We start from the raw sequence: 27,367 nt of genomic DNA, 5'->3' as shown, positions 1-27,367 counted from the left end.
AAAAGATCGCGACATGCTTTTTAAGGCGGCCGTCGGTATATGGAACATGCTGCTTTTTTATGTGTACTTTATCAATGCAGCAAAGTTTTCAGACATGAGTTTCATCGATCGCGGAATGTCGCCTTGTAAAGAATGTATTGACCTTAGCTGTCATTTGAATGTGGCGGAACATGAAACACAACAACAGGTCGATGGATGTAGGTAGTCCTTAATTCATCGCCTGTATTGCATATAATTTGTTAACCATTAACTAGCGCCGCAAATAACGAGACAGATAGCGGGATGTAAGATAAACACAAATCAGTTAGTCGGCTTCACTGTTATCAGACTTTGTAGTGGCAGATATTCGACGTCGAAACAGAAGTAATGAGTTCAAAAGAAATGGGAATACATGAAGAGTTTGTTCGCAAAAACCGATAAGTCCATATTTGCCAAATGGAGATATTTGCGATTAAAGGTCAAGAAAAACAAAGAGAATAATAAGAAAATTCGTGCTTCTTTTGACCATAACTTCAAAAATGTACCTTTATAATAATTATGTAGTGACCAATATATCATTTAAAAGGTATTATTCTGTGCTTTCTGACAGAGACCGTACTTCAAAATCTTCAAAAATGGACTTATCGGTTTTTGCAAACAAACTCTTCATATTAAAGGAAGGCGTGGTGATGCGGCCTTATATTCGATTATCATCTTTTTTACAAGGCTCACAAACAATGAAACATACACATCAAACCACACAAACAAACGCGCGCGCGCACACACACACACACACACACACACTCACACACATATTCACACACTCACATGAAGAAACAAAGAAACAAATTACGCAACCCGTTTGATCTGAATTACGTGAGTGGCCTATATAGTTTGCGCTTGAAGTTATAAGTCACAACTGAAAATGTTGTGCCGATAGGAAAGCTTATTCTAAATTAATGAAGAACCAAATCCACGTATTATAACTGTATGGTCACATTGCGCATGTGTCGAATGTGTAAAAGTGACTTTAACAAGCTCGAAGAAGACACACATGAAAACGCCACAGACATTAACAGACAGACAGATAAACACATGATAGTTACGATATGATTAGATAAAATGCACGGTACTAATTGCAATCATTATTTATGTAATCATATGGATAACATTAGATTATATTCACAATTATCTCTCTATCTATTTATATACATACATACATATGCGTGTGTGGGTGTGGGTGTGTATTTCTAATATGCGTTTGTAGACATTCCCTGTGTTTGTTCATAGTACCAGCTTTGAAGGATGAGATTACATTTCTTTCTTTTTGAATAAATATTTGAAAAACCCTGACATTGTATATGTCCACGTTTCAGAACAGTACACGGCAAGCTACACGTCAATCGAACGGTGATGTGACAATCAAAGACTGATAATAACAGAGTTTCTTCATAGTTCTTGAGTGGAATACAAACAACCATTTGGTATAAGACATTCAATAATCATTGTAGGCCTAATTCACTGTTTTAGGTTCAATGGCGGTCCATATGGCAGTTTGACTATGGCACAAAATCTGTCACGCGATGAACGGAGAGAGAATATTAGTGTGGATGTTGTCGTGATGTTCTCAGCATGCAGTCAAAGGCATGCCGTCCTTGAAGCACCAAATCCGTTTAACTTCTTTCCCAGATTTGCTATTGCAATAACACAAGTAAGTTTCTTGCGTGTTGATCTAAAATAGTTAATACTATGATTGCGTTCATTGGATTTAATATGAATATCATCGACGTCATCTTTGTATGCAAAACCATTATTTAATGCATTTATTTAGTATCAATATCATACAATAATTACATTATACACTCAGCAAAAAATAAATAGAGGAAAGTAAACAGTTTTTTCAAGTTTATATTTCTCATAAAATATTTAGCTAAATGATAATGTATTATGTGCCATATGAAATGCAAATTAAATGGGTATCAACTTGATAAGTGAATAAAACGGAAAACTTTACGCATGAATAAACGCATTTGTTTTTCTCTTCCAAAACACGAAAGGACAAATTGCGCAAATCAACAAGTTGTCATTCATGCGTAAATGCTCTTCCATGTAACAATAAGAACAAAAGACAAAATTAATTTAAAACAATGAAAAACATGAATTCAGTTGTAGAAATAGAACCATGATCTCTATGATTATTAACTTTGAAGCCCAAAACATCAATAAGGGCTAAAAACAATGAAGGAAAACGAAGAATGTTTTGTCATATCCAAATTGAAATGAAATGAGAGACCAAGAAATATTAACAAAAATAGTAGGATTTTGAATTGATTTATCAAATTAAGAAAATTGTTAAATTATATTTCACTCTTGAATATGACTCACGAATTCTCAAATTACTAAACTGAATGAATGAAATAAAGATAATATTCTGTTTATTTAATCATCTTTGTGCCCTTACTCCCTATGTCATTTTGAAATATCAGTGGACAGAAAATTCTTCCCACTTTGACTTTATTTGAGGTTATAGAGCAATAAAAAGAACGGAATTTATCTTCTTTTTTCCTATTTCATTCATGTCTCTCATTGGGAAATTGGTCTTTCGTTAACATTTTTATCTTGGAGGGCATTTGCAAATAAAAGACAGTTCGACATTTTCACTTTTGTGCCTTCAAGGACAAAATAATTTATATATGTTCACTCGACGTGCGTAATGTTTTCCGTTATGTTGCCCGAACTATAGATTGATAGCCAACTAAATGATTTTTAATATAGTATACAATACATTGAATTTCATCAAAATCTTCTGTGAAAAATAATGAAATCGAAAAGTGTTTACTTTCCTTTTTGCTGAGTGTAACCATAACTGATAATAAGCCAGAATGTAACATCAAGCCCCAGCTTCCAGGACGTAGCATTTAACATCACTGTAGAGGTTGTTCTTATTTTCCATGATCTAAAGGTAATAATATTTGCTACAAGGTAACTGCTGAAACTATGTTTTAACAACAATAAAGGCCTACTGTTCCTGGTGACTTCTATTAAGGCAGGTGAGCTTTCTTCTCATAGATTCATGTCGGCTATCAGTCACTCATATGTCTTGTTGTTGTTTTCTTTATCTGTGTTTCTTTGTTCCTTCTAGACCGTAGATAAGAAAAGACGTGTATAGGACATAGTGTATTCGGTGGGTGGTCGAAGAACACGTATGTATATTTCTTGTCGTTATTCCTGTCGCCACTCCATGTCTACCTTCGACGTAAGTGCCACTATACTCTTTTTGAACACTAGATGGCGGCAGGTAATATTCACTGCCAGAGCCTTTGTAATAGAAGGCTCAGTCTGTTCACTGCTAGTCAGCAGGCAGCTCAGTACTTAAGGGTGTTGCAAGAAAGCTGCAATAATTAATTGCAACCCAAAATATATATTGCACATCCTGCAATTAATTGCAAATTACCATAGATCAATCTACTGCAAATGTGCAATAGATATTGACAATTAATTGCAATTCGACTTTCTTGCAACATCCACTTGCAGTATATGCATGCATCTGTTATGAATCTCTGGTCTCACCAAGGAGGTTTAAGAGATGGAGTTCCAACTGGCTGTATTTATTACAAACATCTGCTGTTTTTTTATTGATGCACAAAAGAATTCAACAGATGCACTTGTGCCTTTGATGATCAGGGTTCCATGCCGTCATCTTTTTGAGCGATCGGAAGGTTCATTTTCAACTCTAACATTATATCGTATATATTATTTTGCTTGCTTATTTGTCAAATAGAATGAATGTTCTCTTAAATGATAAAGCATGAAACAAAAGTAAATCCCCTCCAAGATTATGTGTAATGATGTCAACCCGAGGTGTATGTCGTGAAAATATTTGAAACTGTACTCTCAATACAAGGCCGATTTTACCACCTTTCCGATCGATTCCGACAATTAATGAAACTGATATGGTATAATTTTCGAGTATAGTTCTTTATTCATTCATAATAATGTTAGATTAGTGTACAGTCATGTAAATGCGAGCAATTTTGATTTTCATTTCATCAATTTTTGTACAATTTTAACTCGCACATCCCCGTGCCTGTACTATTAATGCGCCGCTTGTTTTCTAAGAAGGGACAGCGAAAAGCAATTACCATCATAAAGACATATCTTCCTTTGAGAGTGACGAGTCATGATGCAATGCCACATGAATCAATTGTCTTCTTATCTGTGAGGCAGCTCCAGTTTAACACATACTTCAAATATTTCTGAGTGGCGGCATGAAACATGGGATCAAAGGGAATGTGACTGTTGTTACTCCATTTCTCAAACTTTGTTGGTCTCATTCGCACCTCCACTCCTCTAGTAGGTCCTGAAGTGGGCCATTCGACGTACCAAACAAAACACTTCAATAAACCTGAGCAAAACGAAATAGCAAAGAATACCTCATTTCGCGTGTGGTTGATAAGAGTGAATCTGGATTTCAAAGCTTTTAGACATGTTATATTGCATATATTGTAGATAATTGCAATAAGTATAGTATTACAATTCATTTGATGTCCAAAATCAAGTTTAGTCACTCTGTTACTCTGTTTCCGAGTCAGCTACATAATGTTCACCAAAATTCCACTTAGTTACAGGGGACGATGAGAGGCAGAAGAAGCATGTATCTGCTCTTACCGCAGTCGTTTTCTTTGGTATAGACATTGTGATTTATTCAACTCACTGGGTTCTCTTAATTTTATTACAAGAAAATCATACAATAAACCAACCAACCATGGGTGGAAAGTGTTGCCGAATATACTTTATCGACTTGGCTGAACAGTTTGTTTTGGACGGGGCCTCGTGACATAACTTGTAGTTAGAAAGTTTCATTCTTGTTAGGGATACAGCGTAAAACAGGTATAAATTTAGTTCTGGCTGTCTGGTGCACTCAAGCGAGTAAACAGCATCTATTGCAACTATTATTGTTATAATTATTATATCAGGGCCGGTGAAAGGGGGGGGGGGGGGGGGGTGGCACTTTTTTTTTCCACCCGTGCAAAGGTGAAGAAACCAAGAAGTGGAATGAGAAAGATGCGCTGAAGAAAAAAAAAGCAACTAAAGCACAAACACTGACACTATTGAAGCTAATGGTAAACATAGACGTTGGCACAACAAGGAGAAAGAGAATGATTATAAAAATTTTGTTGTCCACATGCATTGTAAAAAAGACACAGAAATGATTGATAATGATGCAGACTGTCTGCACGCCGGTATACAACGACAGTCGTGTACATTGTAGGGCTAACGTAAAGCAGGAGTAGATCTTATTGTAGCTTTGTGAGCCTCTTCAAAGTATAAATGGAGGGGAGGGGGGGGGGGTGTTGTGGGGCTTCCCAGCTATGCCCTGTGAAGTACTAATGTTCCCTTTGTTTACAGAATGAAGTGGTTCCTTTCCTGGCCACGATGAAAATGTATTTCTCCCATAAACATGTACAGACGACAGGTCGCACCGGTCATAACTCTGTTTTGGGCAAGATAGGTTTGGGCATGTCTCACGAACCTCCATGTGAGTGAGTAGGGCGTGCTTTTCATCTTTTAGCCATAACCACTTGCGGCGTGTTTTCCTTTGACATAAGTTTCATTAAACTCGTTGTGAACATTGGACGGGCCGACAAACAGCAACAACATAATCAACACTGGTCTAAAACGACCTAAGGACTCCCTGAATATTTGCATAAAGAGGGACGAATTGGCAGATCTTGGCCTGTCAAACGATGCCACGAAAAGCCGTAGTAAAAAGTAAAGCCCCTTATTACACGATGGCTCTCTACGATTATTATAAGAAGCATGTACGTCACTGTAAGAAGCCAGTGCCGTATTCTTAATATACGGCACTGTAAGAAGCCAATCAATAGCGACCTCTAGCGACGAGAAAGTCTACATCGGTCTGTCGGTGTCACATCGACATACCGTTCAGGCAAGATACTCAACGCACAAAATCAAGCCATGCAAATAGGAATCAAACATATATGAAGCAAACAAACAAACATACAAACAAACAAGTAAGCAAGCAAACAAACAAGTAAAAAAAAAAGCAAACAAAGCAAAGTGAAAGTTTTGTGCAGAGGGTTGAAAAATAACAAAACAAAATCTGAACGCTTACTTAACCTTATAAAGCCGAAGGGGAGGGGGAAGGGGGCACATTGTGCCCCCCTACCATATTATTTCGTTTGCTACTCCTACACCCTTTACCCGATTTCAACCAAATTTGGTGACTTTTCCTAAAATCTTATTGCAAACATTTTGATTTAGCTATATCCATTATTGCTGGTTGCCATGGCCACCGTAAACTGACAACCATGTTCGTCAGATTTTGCATTATTTTCTCTTCCAATTTCAGTTAATAATTTAGTAATGGATGAAATGGGGGTTTCCTTGGCTGTAATTTGCTGAAGGACCAAAATGTGAAGTAATTATGGTTGTGAATTACCCTGAAATGGTCTTCTTATTATTTGCTTTATTTTTGTATGACATAGGCATCAAACAATAAAAAATAGAAATAATACACCGAAAATACAGCATTTTTCAAAGACTACCCTTTTATTTTGTATTATCTTCACACAAGCTTTGCCTGTAAAAAAAAAAATATCATTTCTTTATCATAATATTATCAATCTGCAAACTAAAAATTCAATATTTTGGAAATATGAAATGTGATACCAATTATGTACCTATTCCAAGCAATACATCATGATAGGTTTCTTATATTTCTTTATGTTGTAATGAACAGCGCCCCCACATATTGACCTTGAGAATTTCAACCACAAATTACTGTTTAGTGAAGGTTGACTTGCTTTCCTTTGTGGTGAATATGAAATGTTTGATATATAATTAAAACATATATACTGGGGATAAAGAAATAAAAAGAAAAAAAAACATGATTTTAGCGTATTTCTTATTGCATTTATTTATAATTTATGTGGATGACCTTGAGAAATTTCAAATGTTGGGTCATGTACAGCATGAGTTGCTCTACCCATGTGCCAAATATGACGGTCATGCATCATATAATAATGGGGGGGGGGGGCCTTGGGCCTGGAAGCTTGGGCTTTATAGGGTTAAAAAAGATAACAGCGTTATCTGATAAGTTTTTAACTATAAAGGATCAAAAGTTGGAAATGTGTGTTTTTTGTTTAACACCTAGTACTGCGTCATTACGGCCAATTGACGCAACAAAAATTTTGAACAAAGTCATAGAAACAAGTGATTACATCAACATTTAATGTGTTCTACATCACCATCAGAAAGGCAATAAAAGTTCAAAAAAGTTCTAAATCCATAGATTCCAATACAATCGGGTCATTATCAATTCTATTCTCTAAAAAAGTAATGTTGACTCCAAGATTTTTCAAGTGGCACTTTTCTTAGGCCATTTTGGGGCTAGTCCTATGGGACACGTGTCGAGGTCACTGGATGGTCGGAAGTGAACCTGCACATTAAGTTTTGGGAACAGGAACCCTTCATAAATTTCAGATAGTTTTTTTTTTCATGAAAACTGACAAAAACAAAGGAAAATGATTTCAAAAATGCGATTTTCTTATCACTACTTCAAGAATATCCGCTGTTATCTAACAGGGTTTTTATTTGCGCTGTTGATGTACTTATACCTTAGCTATCTATGGCGCTCGGCCTGTTTTTGCTTAAACGAATTCATGATAAATATACATACAAGTGTAAAGAGTGAAGTGCATACTATCATCTCATTATCCATGATATCCGATCTATACAATCTTTTAAAAGACGAAGAATCATTATAATCAAGGCATATAGGCCATAAGTGATAATTTTACTTTATTCGATTTTTTTGTTTTTGTTTTTGAATATGATGAATGCAGCATTATTCCAAAGATTATCATTTTCTTTTGTCTGTCTGATTATGACCTTACTTTCAAACATCTGAAAATGACGGTTATCTGTTTCTGCGCTCAAGCCATCATGCAGCCATATTGCATGTATAGGAAGTATTTATGCTTCAGACATGAAAGTAGGAAATACGTGTTCTTTTGAAATGGCTATTATAATGATAGTTGTAGGATATTCGCATACGTAGACCTAAATGTAAGGGACGTATAACCCCTATATACAAGCATGTAATATCAACGCTAAATGTAATATCGACCCTAAAATGCAATACACCTTAACCCTAAATGTAATAACAATTCCCTAAATGTAATACATTTTGAAATTAACGCTAAATGTAATAATATTGAGGCAACCTTACTGTAACACATTTCAACCCTAAATGTAATGAAATGTTATGTGTAACCCTAAATGTAATAACAACTCTAAATGTAATACATGTCAACCCTCTATGAATATCGACCCTGAATATAATACCTCTTAACCCTAAATGTGTTAACGACCCTGAATGTAATATCGACCCTATATAAAATCGACCTTAAATTAATGTTACACATCTTAACGCTAAATGAAATAATGACCCTAAATGTAATATATGCATCTCTCTGGCATTATACAACACCTCGATGTAAGCTTTCAGATCACGTAACATAATTTGGAACAATCCAAATAAAGATTCATAAAAATATGATTTTTCTTTTTAACAGATAAAATGTTGTACAAGGGTATAATTATGTTTGCTGCACCAAATTATTACCCCTGAAGGTTATCTGAAAGATTGTTTTAGTTTTACAAGAAGAATTTGGTGTTGATGACAATGATTCTTTGAAGTTACAAGTTATTCGGTCGGGTGTTAAATGCAGTAATTCAGGATTTATAAGATAGTGCAGAATTCCAGTTGCAAGTCGCATCCCCCCCCCCAAAAAAAAAACAACAAACAAACAAACAAACACACAAAAAAACACACAAAAAAACCACCAAAAAAAAAAACCACACAAAAAAAAAATGTCCTTTTTCCGGAACGCTTACGTCTGAGAGCCCGATTAAAGAGCAAACATTTTTATGGCATGTTAGTCGAAACTAAATATGAAAAGTTTATTATAGCAATTGAAAAGTTTGTTCGCAAAAGCCGATAAGTCCATTTTTGAAGATTTTGAAGTACGGTCTCTGTCATAAAGTACAAGATACTACCTTTTAAATGATATATTGGTCACTAAATTATAAAGGTACATTTTTGAAGTTATAGTCAAAAGAAGCAAAAATTTTCTTATTATTCTCTTTATTTTTCTTGACCTTTAATCGCAAATATCTCCATTTGGCAAATATGGACTTATCGGTTTTTGCGAACAAACTCTTCAATTTTAGAATAAAATCTAATTTCGATATGACACAGCAGGATTATGTACAAAGCACGCAAAGTTATAAGACAAGCGTTAGTAGATGCTAGAAGCAGATGATTTCAGAACAAGACACTTGATGACATGTTTCCATTCAACTATTAATTTTGAATGAAGTTAGTATTCTCCTTTATGTCCATTTAGATGCTGTTACAATGAAACGGTTGAACACATTATGTGCGACTGTATGGTGTCACAAGTACTTTGGAGGGAAGTAACATCTTTTCTTACGGATGTGGATTTGTCATAATGTAAAGACAGTATAACAGGAGTTATAGAGATCGGTACGAACAAACCACTGGAAAACAATATTATAGAGGAAAAAAATGTATAAAATACACTTGTTTACCCACGTAGGGCCCCACATGGGATTGTTGGCTGGGAAGATACGACATATTTATAAGTACATTTCGATGCAGGGCCTACTTTTATACACTCCCCCCCCCCCAAAAAAAAAAAAAAAAGAAAGAAAAAAGAAAAAAGAAAAAGAAAGAAAGAAAAGTCATATACGCCTAGGCCTCATAACCAGTAAAAACTTGAAGCGAACCTGTGCGAAGAAGTTCGAAAGGAATACTATTGACCAATTAACAACAACAACAACAACAACAACAAAAAGAAGTGGAGGGGTAAGTGTACAAAATAATATCGTGACGCAGTGCCACGTGATCATCCCGCGACTTGGAAACCTGAACAAAACAACAACGACGACTACAATACACTGTCTACCGTTATACAATGTGCCATGCACCCCACCCATACCGTCCGTACTCCACGCAGTAGAAAAAGATGTCACGTGACCATTCCGCCCTACCTTTTTGTTGAAGGAAACCCGGAGGTACACCATGAACGGGATTTCTGCCGATTCTAAACAGGGGTTGGAAGTCAATGTTTTGGGTCTTACCGGTATAGGGAAAGCACCGGCACAACCCGGCAGTTCAGGGAGAAAAGGGAGAGGCAAGAAAGGGAGCAAAAATCGTGATCAGCCCAAAATTTCGGTGATTTCCTCCAGCTCGAGTGAATGTCTCGTTAAAATCCAAGATGGCGCGCAGCAAATTGCAAGTAATACAGGCTTGGTGCAACTCGGGAATGTTCACGACCCTCCGTTACTCTCCATCCCCGACACAGCAGCCGATAATGAAACAATTTCCCGATTACTTGGTAGCCAGGGGGCTGCTCTACTCGATTTGGGAAGCGCCGATAATGTGAATATCGCCTCCATTGATTTCATTCAAGGTAATGTTGAGTTTTCTCATGAATCACCGTCCATTGAGGCCCTATCTTCCGTAAGTGCGTCAAACCCACCGACTTCTAACACAGGCGATGATGACGGCGAGACGCTTCCATCGCACGGGGAGCTGCCGGGGCCCGTGCAGCTGTCTGCGCAGAGCACAGCAAATAGTCCCACGCGTACTGATCGATGTGGTGGCGATAAGAATATTCTCGAGGGTCTTTCGCAGGAAGAATTATCCACCAGATCACCTTTATCGCTTGACGTGAACATAACAAAGCATGATAAAGTTGATAAATGTGTATCAGCTGCAGAGCTCTTGAATGATATGAGTCAAACAATTTCCCAGAGCCGAAACAACAAAAAATGCTCTGACATTGTAAAATTTGTATCTTCTACGACTGCGACTGCTTTGAAATCGACAGACTCCTCCAAAACCAGGACTTCGTCTCAATCGGCAGTCTCTCCGCAATCAATTACAGCGGTAGTTTCACCTGCAGCTACTGTTTCAAATCCAGCATCGGATTCTGGTAATATTGAATCGGCAGCCTCCTCTTTGTCACCCGTAATTTTAGGCAAAAATTCCGAGGCAAATAACAGTAGCACACCAGACACAATAACATGTATAAATGTAGGATCTGATCCAACGGGGGATAGTCTGCTTCTTAATATTGCTCAAGTTAATAGTAGCAATAATGCAAGCTCCAGTGCCAACAGTAGTAGCAGCGAGACAAATCATGTTGGTTCCGCTGATCCTCAGTCGTCGGTAAATCCGCTGACCTACATCATCACCAGTCGCGACAAGACGACGGGGGTTACCCAGAAATTCCGGCTGACGGTCGATCCCGAGTCTGTCATGTACATTCCTGTCATGGGCATGGGAGGAGAAGGGGAGGGCTCGGGGAACGACGAGGTCTCACTCATCGCCTGCGAGAGTACAACTCCGTCCAAAGACCGTATGGAGGGTATTGTGGAGGGCGAAGCTGTGGCTGTGAACGGAACACTTCCCATTCTACTACAAGGCAGCAGCATGACAACAGTTCCCGTCGAAGCAAAGGACTGTCTGGCAACAATTCCGGGGGAGATGATTTCGTCTACTCTCATCTTGGATGGGAATGCTGTTACTGCATCCAGGGAGAACGGGGGAGGCGATGATGATGAAGAAGAAGGTATTTATGCAACATCTTATTTCTTTTTCTTTTTTGATCAGTGATGAAGAAAACAAAACAGCGAATGGCAACAATCACCCTGGTACAATGTACAGTTTTGTAGCTTGATGAATAATAATAATAAATAAAAATATAGAGTTCTATGAAAATCTTTTCTCTTTGAATGTTTTGTTGGATGCTTTTGTTTCCATGTAGAAGTCTAGAACCTACGTAGATCTACAACTTTACACTTGTGTTGCTGATATTGATAAGGGAAATTGTACATGTCGAACAAGTTTAAAGTACCATAATTTGAGATATTGTGTTCGGTTTTGGGTCATGCTTATTGAAAACAGCTCTGGCGTATTACACTTGAAATTCAGTATCTTACTTTGGCCTCAACCGTATCTTCATCATTTTCCATTGATTTTTTTTCCTTTTTTATGGAAGCTCATCTTCAGTCAAATATGTAATATTCAAGAAAATTGGCAAAGAAAGATCCCTCCTACCATTTGTAGTTTTAAAGGTACAATGTAATTACACTATTGTGAAAATAGGTTACCAGGGTAAATTCATCAAAACATGCAAAATACACTATTGCGGTTTATGCCCAGTCATATCAATTCAATGTTTTTTGTAACTTTCTGGATGTGTTTTGTTTTACAGAACCTTGCAGCTCTCTTTGCGTTACTGGCTTCACTAGAACTGAAAAGATAAGAGTTGTCAGTTTTGATATCCTTTGTATATTGTAAAATTTTACTGTTCAACTTCTATTTCTCTTTCTCTTTGTCTATTATTTATAAAGGTGACGGCAAGACAAAGTCAGTGGCATGGTCGCGGAAAACTTCGCAGAGGAAAAAGGAGGTGAGCGCATTGCAACCAAAAAAAAAAAATCTAACTTTTGTTTTCTTTCCCAGATCATGAAAAGAGAAGATGCCATTAACCTCTTGGCACATCCATTGATCAGCACACAGCCTTTACAATTGTGATTGAATTTTATTGTCCCCAACATATCACTCAGAAACAAAATAAGTCGGGATATATTTCTGTACCGTGTAGATGGACGAGCTTTGACTGGGCAGTCACAGTATACAATGTACAATTGTTTATCATGTAATGTAGTCACTGATGAGAATGAAGCCAAAATATAGGGAAAGGTAAATGATTGCTATTTTGAAGTATTTTATAGTTATAGATATTTTCAGTAATTTGCTGTATGACGAAAAAGAAAAGAAATACCGACTTTGATACGTACTTACATTGTAACTTAAATTACAATTGTAGATGTTTGTCACTCAATTTCTTAATTTTCTTGCTGTAATTAGTGATACATTGTTATGTTTTCTCATAGGCTCAGGAAGTCCTAGTCTGTGACCATCCGGGTTGTGGCACCACCATTATTGGAAAATCCAAGTACAGGATACACAAGCTGAGTCACAACGACAACCGCCCATACAAGGTATCAATCAGTGTACATTGTACATTGTATGGCTGACATTTTTAATGTGATGGTTGAGGCTGATGCTGACTTGGAAAATGTTTTCTGATTGTCTCTGTAAGAAGTGATACTCTACAGCATGATATCTTTGTGGTATGATATTTTTTAGATAGTATTCTCAGGGCCATTCAACATGCACTTCCAGGGAATAATTTTCCTGGTATTGCATAGCGCTTTGCTATGCATTTTTGTACAAGTGCTATACAAAATGTTATTTGCATAGCAATTTCATTACATAGTCTTGTACACTATTTTGTTTGAAATGTATTTATGTCCATTGGCAAAAAGTGCTTTCCAATTTCAGGAAGGAAAATTGTTCCCTGATTTCATGCCGACAAGTACCTACATTTGTACAATGTGTACATTGTATGCATGCATTTTAATCATGAATCTTGGCTCTCATGAAATTTGCAGAATTAGAATACACCATGTGAATATCTCTGGTTTTACATTTACTCAGTCTGAAAAGAAAACATGGCAAGCTTTGATGTCATTTGTACAAGTTACCCTCTTTAGTCTGTACAATAAGTGCATCATTTTAGGAATATCTTAAATTACAATTGTTGATTTATTACATGTACAGTTGTACATGCATCAGTGGTATGTATACACGTTGTAACAGGGCAAAACGATGGACAGGTCGTGAGTGCGTCAGCAGGATTATGTGCATAAGTTATGTAAGTATGGAATGTTTTTAAAATCCAGCTACGATGTCACAGAGATGTCTCCAAGACAGCCTGGAGATGGAAAAAAAAAAATCTCTGAAAAAAGAAAAAGAAAAGGAAAATAAACATATTTGATTCTCTGGCAACTCTGATGGCCAGGCAGATCTCCAGAAGACAGGCAAGTTGTCTTCTTCTCTCACACAGAAAACAGATGGGAACAAAATGATGAGACTTCAATCCATAGAGGACAAGCTGATTTTGCTACAGTGGACTCTCCTTGTAACGAAGTCCTCGGGACCAGTGCTCAGTTATCATTCGTTATATCAAAATTTAGTTATAATTGAACAAATAAACAATTAAAAAAATCACAGAGTGGACAACGTCGCGGCCTGAATTTTGATTTTGTTGTAACCAGGATTTTGTAATAACTGTGTTCGTTATAACAGGGGTATACGGTATTTGTATTAAAAAAAAAAGACATATTTCCTATAGGCACCTGCACAAGTAAACTTAGGACTAGTCTTCAATAGGTTAATCATCTGCAGTGTGATAGTTCTAACCATTTTGATATCTTTTCCCCTTTTAGTGTCCCCGTGAAGACTGTGACTGGAGCTTCCCTTCTCAGTATAAACTGCGTCGTCATATATCTGGACACACTGGAGCCAAGCCGTTTGTGGTGAGGCACCATTTCTTAATTTATTTGTGTGTATCTTGATCCCATATTACATAATTTCCTAATCATATATTTATGTCTGGCTTTGATTAGCCATTTCTCCATAAATACACTCAAAATATTGTAAGCTAGTTATTGATATGCATGAACTGTAATGACTTTTAACTAGTTGTCTGAATAACTTTTTTTCTTTTTCCCTTTTTTTTTTTGTTTGCTTTTTTTTAAAGTGTAACACATGTAATGTCCAATTTAAGTACATGAAGGTACAAAGATGGATGAACTTCACATAGATTTTTGGAAAAAGCAATTACAGTACGTTTGTCTCCGTGTGTGTGTGTTTTTTTTTTTTGTATGTTTGTTTTGGGGTTTCTTTTGCTTGGGGGAGTGGTGGAAGTTGAATCACATGGTATTAAAAGGATTGCCTGATTTTTATTGATGACCTATATCATGCACTCTTTGGCTCCACAGTGTGGTATGGAAAATTGTGGCAAGCAATTCTCCACCATCTACAACCTCAAGATGCACCTGAACTCCCACTTCCGCCACACAGTGGAGGTCTGCGACTACGAGGGCTGCGGCAAAATATTCAACTCCGTCCCGCTCCTCAAGATCCACAAGCGCAAGCACTTTGAGGAACAGAGACTCAAGTAGGTGTAAATTCAGGGGGCAGAGGGAACCTTGTTGAAGTAAATGAGGACCTAAGAGCCATGACAATTACATTGTTTTATCATATATAACAGGAAAAAATACAATGAGGTACCACTGTATAGTTTGAAACTCAAATGACTGCTAAATGACCCCCCCCCCCAAAAAAAAAAAAAAAAAAAAAAAAAAATGAAAATGAAAATAGAAAAACCAATACATTGTATTTTTATTTTTGACATATAAAGCTTCTATCATTCACATGAAAAACTTTAAGGCTGCTTCAAATAAGCTTACCCAAAGCTTAAGTATTGTGGGATAATTTAGGCAAAAATTGGGGGAAAAAAGAAAAAAAAAATCCAGAACATATCTTTTTGTTATGATCTTTAAACATCTTTACTACTCCACTTTAAGAACTTTGATATTGCTTTAGATACAGATTACTCCTTGAAGTGAAAGTATCTTTACAGCTGTATGTTGTTGTTGTTTTTTTGTGTGAACTTATGATGTGCAAATCTGTAATGTATGTATTGCAGCAAGTAATGTGTAGACAATAAATTGCTTCTCTGGAAAGCGAGTCTTTTTTCTTTTCTTTTTTTAATATGGAAGATATAAGAAGAGATAATCGTAGCTCTATAACATCATTGACATAGATTTCTTTACAATCTGCAGGTGTGAGTTCCCAGGGTGCACCAAGACTTTCACCACATCCAGCGCTCTGGGTTCTCATCAGCGTGTCCACGTGAAGGATGCCACAAACTATCCCTGCCCCTTTGAGAACTGCAACAAGGTGTACGACAAGGCCTGCCGTCTCAAGCTGCACATGCGCTCCCACACGGGCGAGCGGCCGTTCAAGTGCACCTTCGAGGGCTGCGACTGGGCGTTCACGTGCATCCAGAAGCTGACGCGGCACCTCGTGCGGCACACGGGCGAGCGCAAGTACAAGTGCAAGTTCGAGGGCTGCAAGAAGCTCTTCACGCGGCTGGAGCACCTCAAGTCCCACGAAGTCTTCCACAGCGGGGAGAAGCCGTACGCCTGCAAAGAGGAAGGTGAGGCTCAGGGGGTTCCCTCGGGTATAGACCGATTCTGTGAAGCAGTTTGTGTATTATCGGCGTGGGCAGCACCATTACTGACCTCCCCTCCCTACATTAGCACGCGCACAAAATGAAAAACTGATGCATGGTTGTTTTAGCCAATAGGCGTCTCGGACTGAGTGCACGAACGCTTGCTTAATGCGCAAACCTTTGTTACAAGTGCGCGTACTCCTGCTGCAAGTGCGCGATAGACATGTTGCCCGTGGGGTGGGGAAGAGGAGGGGGGTAGGCTGGGACACCGCAGTTTGAGCTAATGGCTGCGCCCAGTGCCACAAATTATCTGCTGCCCTCAACAAACCCGTATCGGTCTATACAGACATATTGCAGAGAGAGGACCAGTCAGTTCCCCTTGAAGGATTGTTAGGGAGCTATAGATTTTTGTGATGTAGACGTTCGGGAGGGAACAACCTGGTCTGAGCACGTGCAGAATCGCGTATCAGACACAATCTATTTATAGCTCGCGCTCCTGAGTTGAGTTATCACTGCGCATTCTGGGCTCTTTTTACGTCCGCCCAGTTCTCGATGTAGAGAGCTACTTGATGCAACTGTCATATGGGGGCGCCATTTTATTTTTGATACCTTGCGTCCCAGCATAATCTAAAGCTACTTTTCAGCACGACGCAGGGAAGAAGAGAACGTCCAGCTCAAGTGTCGTCTCAAACGTCCACGCAGCAAATCTAAAGCTTCTCATTAATACAGAATGATGTGAAATGAGCACAGTGCGGCCAGATCACTGCATCAGAGGTTGCAGTATCGCATGCCATTTTGTTTGTGTGAGTGTTATGTAAATCACCTATTTCTAGTTGTACATCACACCAGTTCCCCAAAACTGGTAATTTGAAGAAGGACAAAAGAAATACTGCCGGATGGATATAAATATACAATTGATTTTAGCGTGTGGGTCAACATTTTCATGTACAATTGTAATTTTTAGGAATTTCTGCTTTCTCTTTCGACTGGACTTAAACAAATATGTTGATAGTGACATACATTGTACATGTGATTAGTTATTTCCATGGGATTTTAAACCACTTCAATAAATTGTAGATTTTAGACCCTGTGTATACTGGCTAGTGTTTGGGTTCTTTTCTGTACACTTCTGATACATTCAATATGTGCTTGATTGTAATACAAGTCATTTTGTAAGGTGTGGTTGTGTTTTTTGACAATCTCAGTGGATTCCTCGTATGTTTCCTCTCATAGTAGGCAGTATCAGTGTAAAACATTGCCCATACAGTGCACTCCCATTATAACAAACACGGTTATAACAAAATTCAAGCTCCAACATTATCTGCTCCATGTTTTTCCACTGTGTATTTGTACCAGTTACAACGAAAATGTTGATATAGAACGAAAATTTTGATATATAACAAAAGAAAACCGCCGGTCCAAAGGACTTCATTATAACAGGAGTCCACTGTACTTCCCATCTCCGCTCCCTCCCTCTCCCCTCCAGGCTGCAACGCCCGATTTGCCGCCCGCAGCAGCCTCTACATGCACCTGAAGCGGCACCAGCAGGGCAAGCCGATGAGAGAGAAGCTCCTCTTCAGCTGCCCCCTGGATGGCTGCGACATGAGCTTCGCCAGCAAGCTGGGCCTCAAGAGCCACATCATCAAGGGCCATGGGGTACCGCTGCCTTTCACGGGTGAGCACATTACTATCGCTGATGAACTCTTTGTTTGTTATTGGTTTAATGTGCCACAGGCCAACGAGATCCTATAGCTGTCGCTGGTAAACGCTCACAAGTAGCATGTATTTATTTTTCATGCTGAAGCTGATTTTGATGCCTAAGTAGGGTATGAATTCAATCAGACATTCACATTTGCATTGAAACATTTTTTTCATAAATGCATGTTATGCCACTTATAGTATTTCATAAACAAAGTTGAATGTCAGGCTACAAGCAGACAAACGAAACAAGGAAATAATTGATAAGCTTTAGTCAGGTAGCCCTTTGAGTATTTTGAGGGCCAAATTGAACAGCAAAGCTCATAGTTTGAATTTTCTTCAGTTTATCTCCCGATCTAATGATGTCAGAATTTTGGAGCTTGGGTATTTGTTACAATTTCATTGTGTCCTTGCCAGCAACCAGGGATATCCTAGTGGTATTGTCGCCACCCAGATAGCAATAGATGACAGGTTCGAGTCGTTTGGTTCCTTTTTTTCCGACACATTTGTTAAGTTAAAAATCAGCAGTTGCGATCTTATGAATTTCATTTGTAGAGGGAGACAAGTTGAAAACAATTCTCACCTCAACCTTCACCATTCTGCTTCCTATTCTCTTGTTTTCAAAACCCCGTAGTGTTGTACACCCTGGCCAAAGTCCCTGGGGGAGAAACGGTCAAAGGGAAAATAAGCTTCTGAAAGTCATCCCTGTTTGGTTTCCCTTTCCTGTAGGTGGTGCAGCTGACTTTGAGTTGATAGGGCTTGGCAATGACCAGCTTCACTCGACCCAGACTGACCCTCAGGCCAGCCAGGCTGTCTTGCAGATCTCCAACTCCCAGCCTGGTATGTACTTCTCATGTTTGTGTCAGTCCAGATATCAGTTGGTGGTTATTATACAAATGATGCACAGGATAGAGTGTGTTAGTGTAGGCGTATAGTGCACTCGAGGGTATTTACAATTGTGAAACGTGCACGAGGCGAAGCCGAGTGCATGTTGCACTACATTCTAAATACCCGAGAGTGAGCTACGCCTCCACTAACGCCACGAAATAATCCTGTGCATCATTTGTTTTATAAAATGGGTCGAAAATTCAAAAACTAAGAGCATTTGTCAGCGTTTTTCACGTACCTTTGTGGGTCAAGACGTCCGAGGATGTTCGTCCCAAACATTTACGCATGTCGCACTCGGAAATCCCGCACATGTAAGTACTGTACGTATAAGCGTATACGTACGCCACATGATTGTTGTGCACAAGAAAGGCCGGCTGGCAGCCCGAACGAGAAGTTGTTTACAGGATTGACAGCGCGTATGGTAGCGCGCGACGCACTTGTAACAACTGATTAAGTGCGCACTGCTAGTGTAAACATTGTGACGTCAGTGACTTTACGCTTTTTTGCAAGGCCGTGCATGATAGTAAAAATTAATGCACGCACACATGACTCATTTCAGCGCTTCCAATTGGCTACATTCTTGAACCCATTTTATAAACAAAGCTACAACGGACTGACATTAATCTTGTCCTTCCCTTGCTCATCAGCCCAGTTTAATTATGAAAAGTTTTTTTTTTTCTCTTCCCCCCCCCCCCATTTCCATATTTTCCCCCAAACGTCAATAAATTCATTTCCTTGAGAAACTCATGAATTTCATATTAACATTGTAAATTGACTTGCCCAATCAGGCAAGTAACTTCAAGCATGTATATAATATACTTTTTTTTAGTTGCCCAAGGTACATTTTTACTTGTCCTTGACAATTCCTAATGTGAACCCCAGCCTATTTGTTACCCCATTTCTTGGAAGGAAGCAGTGTTTTTGTTTGAGGAGCTGCTGTGGCTCAGAGGAAATAACCACAGACAATCTGGGATGAGGCCTATTTGTTCTTTTCCAAGTTTCCTGGCTGAAGTGATTAGGTTCTCTGGCAGGGCATCCTATCCTCATAGCCTCCTCCTTTGGAGGGGACTTAAGGCCATCTGTTCACCGTTGTGTGTGTACAGGCGTTGAGTGTTCCCTCAGCAGTGTTATGATGATAAAATATAATTCAATTGTATACAGTACATGCAATTGTCTCCATACCACATACAAGTGTATTGTGCATGTGGCCATACTTGCTGTCCAGTTCTTGTGTTTATCGTACTTTTTATTTTCTGGCAGTCTTATCTTTGAGCATTGTTATTAATGGAAGTAGATGTTTCCCTCTTTCATTCCTTGTAGTGTTACATCGTTCATTTCTTTTATTCTTTTTACTTTGAACTTTGTTTTGATTGATACATGGCTTTCAAAATTCATGGTTAACTGTCTTGTGAATGTTGGTATCATTGCAAACGTGCAGGCATACAACAGATGCTCCCATCAGTATAGAATTTGTCTACCCTGTGCAGTTGGAGATAAGAGATAAAACCCAAATAGATTGATTGCATACAAAGATGAATGAATGAATGAGTGGATGAATGGATTAATATTACTTAATGAAATATACATAATGTGAATTTATAGACAAATATTGCAGTGTCAATGGTCAATGTATTTCTGGTCAACAGGGTCCAGCTCCACTGTGTCCAGTTCTCTGCCCACCATCACGCTCCCGACTATCTCGACAGACCTGATGACATCGAGTCTGCTGCAGTCAGCCCTCATCCCACCAAGCTCCACGGCGATATCAGTGAGTGCCCACTACCACTTGTAGCCTCACATCCAGGCTGTCACGTTTTCTGTAAAATGTAGATAAGCTTGTCGATTGAGAATGATAAGTGTGTTAAGTTGTCTCAAACACTATAGGTTTAGTGGCAATTTAACGCCCTTCTCATTCTCACCGACGAACTGCAGTAGGCGGGTTTCACAAGCTCACTCTCTTACTTGCCAGTCTCGTGTAACTTTGCTGGATTGAAACACAACATATTCCACAAAATACCTCATCAGCTATCGCTCGTTCCATAGTGAGGGTGTATTTGAGTGAGATTTATAAGTTGATTTATGATCAATTGGTGTATTGCAGAGCAGTGGTAATGTGATTCCATGGGATAAGGTCGGATAGTGACAATGGCGAGCATAGGATTGAAAAAATTATTTTGGGTTTCCACTCCATCTTTCCTTCATTATACCACCTCCTTGCATTCCTGGAAGGAGTCATTCCTGTACCACACCCAAAGAAACATGCTAATATTGGATCATGTTTCTTCTGCTGATGTTATTCCAGTTGAACTCACTGACCAGTAGTCGAGATGAGGCGGCGTCCATCCTCGCCTCGGGACTCCTCCAGAATCAGTTCCTCCTCAGTCCCTCCACAGCGTCTGCGATCCCCATCAACCTCACCACCACGGCAGCCAAGGACCAGGACGCGGATGCGGTGGCCACGCCCGCCTCCGCAGTGGTCTCGATAGCCACGCCCTCCTCCATCCTGACCATGCCTTCGTCGGCACTGACCGTACCCGTCTCCTCCTCTTCAATGGTTACGACCCCGTCTCTGTCCACCTCGCTCTCCCTGGCCATCCCCCCTCTCTCATCTGCTTCACCCCTGACGAGCGTCCAGTCATCTTGTCTCGTTATGCCGTCGTCATCTTCTCCACTTGTGTGCACATCTCAGACCACGCCCTCGACCTCACTCGCCACGGCAACGGCCACGCCCACAGCGGCGGCCACCCCAAAAGTGTACCAGGAGCACCACAGTGGCTGCGCAAGGACGGACTACCGGGCGGTCACGGCCAAGCACCCACTGCCTCTTGAAGCTCTGGAACACCTGAGAAAAGGAGGTGAGTGAGACTGGTTTGAAGCATTCTCAAAGACAACTTAATGGTCATGCTGACATGACTTTGGCATTTTGCTGTCTTTTATCCCCATCTATCACTCTCAAGAGTGTCATTCTGTACGTTCCTGAGGTGCTAAAATGCTGTTATTTTTCACTTTCTGCATAATAGGAGGGACGTTGCAAGCAAAAGATTTTAACCGTATATTAAATATATTGCATCGTTGACTCTTTTGCTACCGATACTTCAAACATGTGTGTGCTCCCACACTTAGTGGAAAGTGTTCCCACTTTCTCATGCAAAATCTTTGGAGGTAACATAATACTGACCAACCATTAAGTCGTAGCACGACAACAGTCACACACACAAAGTTCCATATTGACTTGATTTATCCATAATTTTCACCTGCCGTATTTTGAGTCTTCTTGTAAAATAAGAGCAATGTTGGTTTTTATGATGCATAGCCACATGTGACTTCACTCATATGACCTTTGACCTCTCCGTGGCAGACACCACCGACGTGGACTCCCTGGCCCAGAGTGAGTCGAGTGTGTCTAGTGACAGCTCTCTTCAGGCCAGCTTCATTCCGCTGAACATGATGACCAGCGCCTCACTCACCCTCAGGGACCCAGCCACGGGAACACGCTACATCCAGACACAGCTTCTGCAGGTACGTGATAGTCTTGTTGTCAGGCACTCAGAGCCATTTTACGCTTAGCTCATTAACTTCCAGTTCAACTCTCTTTATGTCATGACGTATAGGAGTCTGGATGTTCAGTATATTGTGGCTATAATGATTTGTCACTCTTAGCTGTGGTTTTGATTCAGTCAATAAGCATTGCTTCAAACTAGCTGTCTTGTATTACTGTGGTTTGTTGAGATCCACTCAGTATGGCATACATTGACATGCATTCTTGGATTGTTATCACCATTATGGAATTATTTTTGTGTTTGTGTGGGTGTTAAAATGGTAAGAATAGAATGTCTGTGTAATGTGATATGAAATGAAAGGTTTATGTGTTCGTTTACCAAGAAATTGAAGATTGCTCCTCAAGAGATTTGTAATAAGTAACTCAAGTAACTCAACAAAGTTGAACTCAGTTCATGATAACTGTGCCTATTCCTCAAGTTTGTAGATTTAAGCTATCTTTATGTGGTCTGCACCCACTTTCTTGTCTGCAGGATGACCCGCCTGACATGCCTGATATGGGATTCCACCTGTCGTCGCACGACTCGGCCGACCAGTCGCCCCTCAACACCTCCCTCTCCGTGTCCGCCATGCTGGACGAGACCGGAAGCGACCACAACTCGGACCCGGACTTCATGAGCAGCGACGCGGTCATTGCCGAAGATATGGTCACTGGCTTTCGGGAGAGCACCATCAACTTGCAGGATCTGGAATGAACAATAGTGATCCCCGACACTCCCAACCCCCCCTCTATTCAAGGTACAGACTGATACGTAAGGTACACCCAACACCACATGGCAGTTCAGGAATTTGGCATTTTAGATCTCTCCCGACATGAGTAGGATCTGGAACACATACTCCTCACCCCCTTCCTACGTGTTACTGTTACAAGGTGCAGACTTTCGAAAACTGAGGTTCACCACATTGCGCTTGAGGAAGATGGCATTTCTAAACATCTTGTGACATAACCACAGCAATTCTCGAGACACGACGGCCCCCTCTTGTTGTCAAGTGCCCTCCCAGGGGCCCACTGTGAATTTCTGCAAGCACTTCTTGTTGAAGTTTCCCAGGCAAAACTATTTTCCGTAGCAGAGATTTTCCATAATCTGCTTCATGCCTCCTGCAGATCACGGCTTGGTATACTCTGCGTGTGTTTAGCCAGAAATTGTAAACTCCTGCAGCGGTGAATGTCTCTCTCTGCATTTGATATTCTCTGTCCATATTAATTTGTCGACGGAAAATGCCTGTAGTAGCCCAAGTATTGTAGCAGAGCTTTCTGCCAAGTCTCTTCATTTTCCTTCAATAACGCCCAGTGGAACAAAGGCATATCTTAACCTGGGTGAAGGGCACCCGCCCCCCCCCCCCTCCCCCCAACTTATGTTCCTTGAGCCCTTGGCTTTTATGTGGTTATGCAATATTGCTTTATATGTATGAATTCAACTTTGTCGAAACAAGCAATTACTGGCAGTCATATGGTTTGCGTATATCTTTCTCATATACAAAATTAGATCTAAATTACCCTAGTCAACTTCCATTCCAATTTCAATTATACGAGGTTGAGAATAAGCAATTACAGACCCCTGGGTATTGGTGATGCATTAATTCATTTCCTTCTTAATTGTGTATGCCAAGTTCACATGTGGATTTGCATTGTAAAATGTCACTCTGTCGATTTTCAGCTTCATACTGAATATTATCTTTCATTTAGGTTTCATATTGGTACATCATCTACATATCTTCCTTTGCATTCTTGTGTCAAACGTGGGATTAGTAGGAATGAAACTGTTCTAGAAATATAATAAACGATAAAGTACCCCCCTCCCATCGCTTTGCTCGTGGACGAATCAAAAATGTGAACCTGCTTTCACCTCACAAATGGAGAGAGCCAGTAATTCAATACCAGCTGCGATTGCAGACACTTAATGCAGCTATGAATGTTACACTGTTGAATACCAAGTGAGGCTTCTTTACAGAAGCCCCCCCCCCCCTTTTTTTTTTCCTGTGTGTGTGAGATATTATAAATGTTTCCCTAAATTCCTGAAAGATATAGTGGACTTGGGTATACCATGCTATGTACCACGAAGAGTAAAATGGGGTCCGAATGTGTGTATACAGTTATTCATGCAGTGGATGCATTTCCAACCTACTGCTCCGCCAGTAAGACATTTTGATGAATTACACGATGGTATGCCATCCACCCTCCTTTCTTGCCATTTCTGTTGCACCATTGATGTACACAGTATTTCACTATGTGATAATGTCTCGCCTTGTAAGTGATCCTTGTGGAATGCAGAAATTATGCACAGTATACTATTGAAGAAAGAGAGAGGAGGAGAAAAAAACAACAATAAAATACACCTATGAGCGAATTGACTTTCCACTCCTGTCTTTCCTTGTGTTCAATTTGCTTATTGTCCCCGCCGAACGAGTTCGAGCAGGGGACTATGAAAGGGGCTCCGTGCGTGTGTGTGTCCGTCTGTCCGTCTGTCCGTCCGTGCGTCCGTGTGTGATCAAAATGTTCAAAATGCTACTCCTTCGCCATTTCTAACCCGATTTTGATTCTGTTTGCTTTATATGATAGCACTACATGGGAGCTTTGAAACTTGTATACAGAATTTCAGTTGTGACCTTTGACCTTGACCTTTGACCTATATTGTACATTTTGATTCAAAATGCTACTCCTTCGCCATTTCTAACCCGATTTTGATTCCGTTTGCTTAGGGATGGCACTAGGTGAGGGCTTCAAAACTTCTACACAGAATTTTGACCTTTGACTTCTTTGACCTTTGACCTTGATTTTTGACCTATATTGTACATTGCCTACAAAATGCTACTCCTTCGCCATTTCTAACCCAATTTCAATTCCGTTTGCTTTAAGTGATGGCACTAGGTTAGGGCTTCAAAACTTCTACACAGAATTTGGACTTTTGACTTCTTTGACCTCTGACCTTGATTTTTGACCTGTATTGTACATTTTGCTACCAAATGCTACTCCTTCGCCATTTCAAACCCGATTTCGATTCCGTTTGCTTTATGTGATGGCACTAGGTGAGGGCTTCAAAACTTCTACACAGAATTTTGACCTTTGACTTCTTTGACCTCTGACCTTGATTTTTGACCTGTATTGTACATTGGCTACAAAATGCTACTCCGTCGCCATTTCAAACCCGATTTCGATTTTGTTTGCTTTATGTGATGGCACTAGGTTAGGGCTTCAAAACTTCTACATAGAATTTTGACCTTTGACTTCTTTGACCTTTGACCTTGATCTTTTCACCTATATTGTACATTTTGCTACAAAATGCTACTTCCGGCGGGGACATATACTACGCACCACGTAATTTCTACTTTTCCTTGTTTACTTTACATACAGTACCTTAACCAAGTATCTTGGACGAGAGGTTATGGACATGTACAAGTAAGGTCCCAAAATTCGTACAAGCGTATACACGTACATCTTGCATAAAGATAGTGACACAGCTGTACAGTCAAACCTTTCTATAGCGGCTACCCAATGGAGACCAAAAAAGTGATCTTAATAGACAAGTGGCCGCAAAAGACAGGTTCTATAACATGCTTCTCTCTGAAGCAATTGCTTATAGGGCAGATGGCCGCTTTAGACAGTTGGTCACTGAGACAAGTTTGACTGTTACTTGGGACCTGAATTGTACATTAAATTGAATTGAATTGAGTGATTTATTGTCCACAATAATGTTGAAATGTGCCTTCCACCAGCGTTATATACAAGAGATACACACAGATAACAATTTTTCAAAGAATATCATGCACGACACATTAAATAAACAAACAAAACATGTTCCTATTGCTGAACGATAAAGTGATTACAGTATGTGAAAGCTGTATTATACATCACTGTTTGGCTATAATAACATTTCGGATACATGTACTAACGAAAGCAAACTGCCGGTCCCGAGGACTTCTTGACAACAATTCACATTGTCACTGTGTGAGTGTTAAAGCAGCAAGCTTTTAACCCGCTCGAGGAAGACTGGATGATTTTGCTGCAATGCGCATGATTATGCATTATAGACACCTGCCGAGTATACTCTGGACTCATCCTCAACGGGTTTACAACAAAGTCATCTGAATTGTGTCAGTCTCCAAAATTAATTGAACTATTCAAGGGAGAGTACAGTACAAGGTTTGTATTAGATATAGGTCTTATGTTTAATCCCAATAGATTTCACAACATTTGTATGGGATGAGAAGTGAAGGTGATAGTCTGACCGTATGGATCTATTATGGTAGCACCTCTCAAATGGTGCTGCATGTTCTGAATGAATGTGTGAAATCATTGCACAGCTGCTATACAAAAATCAGCTGCATTCTCTGGTTTTTTATACCCCCGCCACACGTAGTGTGAAGGGGGTATGAATCACCGTGATGTTGGTCGGGCGGGCGGGCGGTCGGTCGGTCTGTTGCAAAATCTTGCGTCGCAAACTCCTCCTACAGTTTTGAAGCAATTTAAATGAAACTTAGGGTAAATGATGATATTGAGGTATAGATGTGCAAGACATGTTTTTTGTGTTTGTCGGACAATACGTTGCCATGGTAACCATAATTCTACCAAAACCTTGTGGATTGAATAACTTCCATAGTATTCAAGCAATCAATTTCAAAATTGGTATCTATGATGGTCTACAGGTGTAGTTATGCAAAACACTCTTTGTGTTTGTACTTGACAAAGCGTTGCCATGGTAACCGCATGTTTTCTTCGAAATTTTGTGGAGTGAACAACTTCCACAATTTTGAAGCAATTGAAATCAAATTTGGTAGGCATTATGGCCTTGAGGCATAGATGTGGAACACAGAATTTTTGTGTTTGTCGGACAAAGCATTGCCATGGTAACCATTATTTTACCCAAACCTTGTGGATTCATTAGCTTCCACATCATTCAAGCAATTAAGGTCAAATTTAGTATGTATGATGATCGGGAGGTGTACTTATGCAAGACACCAATGTGTTAATATGTGACCCTGCACCTCAAAACAAACAAAAAGTCGCCAGACATGAATTTTTAGTAAAGACCATATTC

The 27,367-nt window shown here is 39.6% G+C and overlaps 1 protein-coding gene across 1 annotated transcript; it reads left to right on the top strand.

Moving 5' to 3' along the window:
* The first annotated feature begins 10,110 nt into the window (after positions 1–10,110).
* Positions 10,111–23,026, top strand: LOC139737834 (uncharacterized). The gene is made up of 12 exons (XM_071648508.1): positions 10,111–11,666; positions 12,451–12,509; positions 12,997–13,104; positions 14,395–14,484; positions 14,950–15,128; positions 15,796–16,172; positions 17,674–17,862; positions 18,615–18,729; positions 20,442–20,541; positions 21,076–21,628; positions 22,132–22,292; positions 22,805–23,026. The coding sequence occupies exons 1-12, from the start codon at positions 10,112–10,114 to the stop codon at positions 23,024–23,026; spliced, it is 3,708 nt and encodes a 1,235-aa protein (XP_071504609.1). The 5' UTR covers position 10,111.
* Positions 23,027–27,367: the final 4,341 nt, after the last annotated feature.

Source organism: Diadema antillarum, unplaced genomic scaffold (assembly GCF_040938485.1).
Source record: "Diadema antillarum isolate AM-2024a unplaced genomic scaffold, OU_Dant_1.0 seq00000708_RagTag, whole genome shotgun sequence".
Classification (NCBI taxonomy): Eukaryota; Metazoa; Echinodermata; class Echinoidea; order Diadematoida; family Diadematidae; genus Diadema; species Diadema antillarum.
Note: the sequence above shows the minus strand (reverse complement) of the source record. Positions and strands in the feature narration are given on the sequence as shown.

Excerpts from the sequence above, each read along its gene's own strand:
- LOC139737834 (XM_071648508.1), top strand. The coding sequence starts at position 10,112 with ATGAACGGGATTTCTGCCGATTCTAAACAGGGGTTGGAAGTCAATGTT. Across the intron at positions 11,667-12,450 it reads CGATGATGATGAAGAAGAAG|GTGACGGCAAGACAAAGTCA; the intron begins GTATTTATGCAA and ends TTATTTATAAAG. Across the intron at positions 15,129-15,795 it reads TTTGAGGAACAGAGACTCAA|GTGTGAGTTCCCAGGGTGCA; the intron begins GTAGGTGTAAAT and ends TACAATCTGCAG.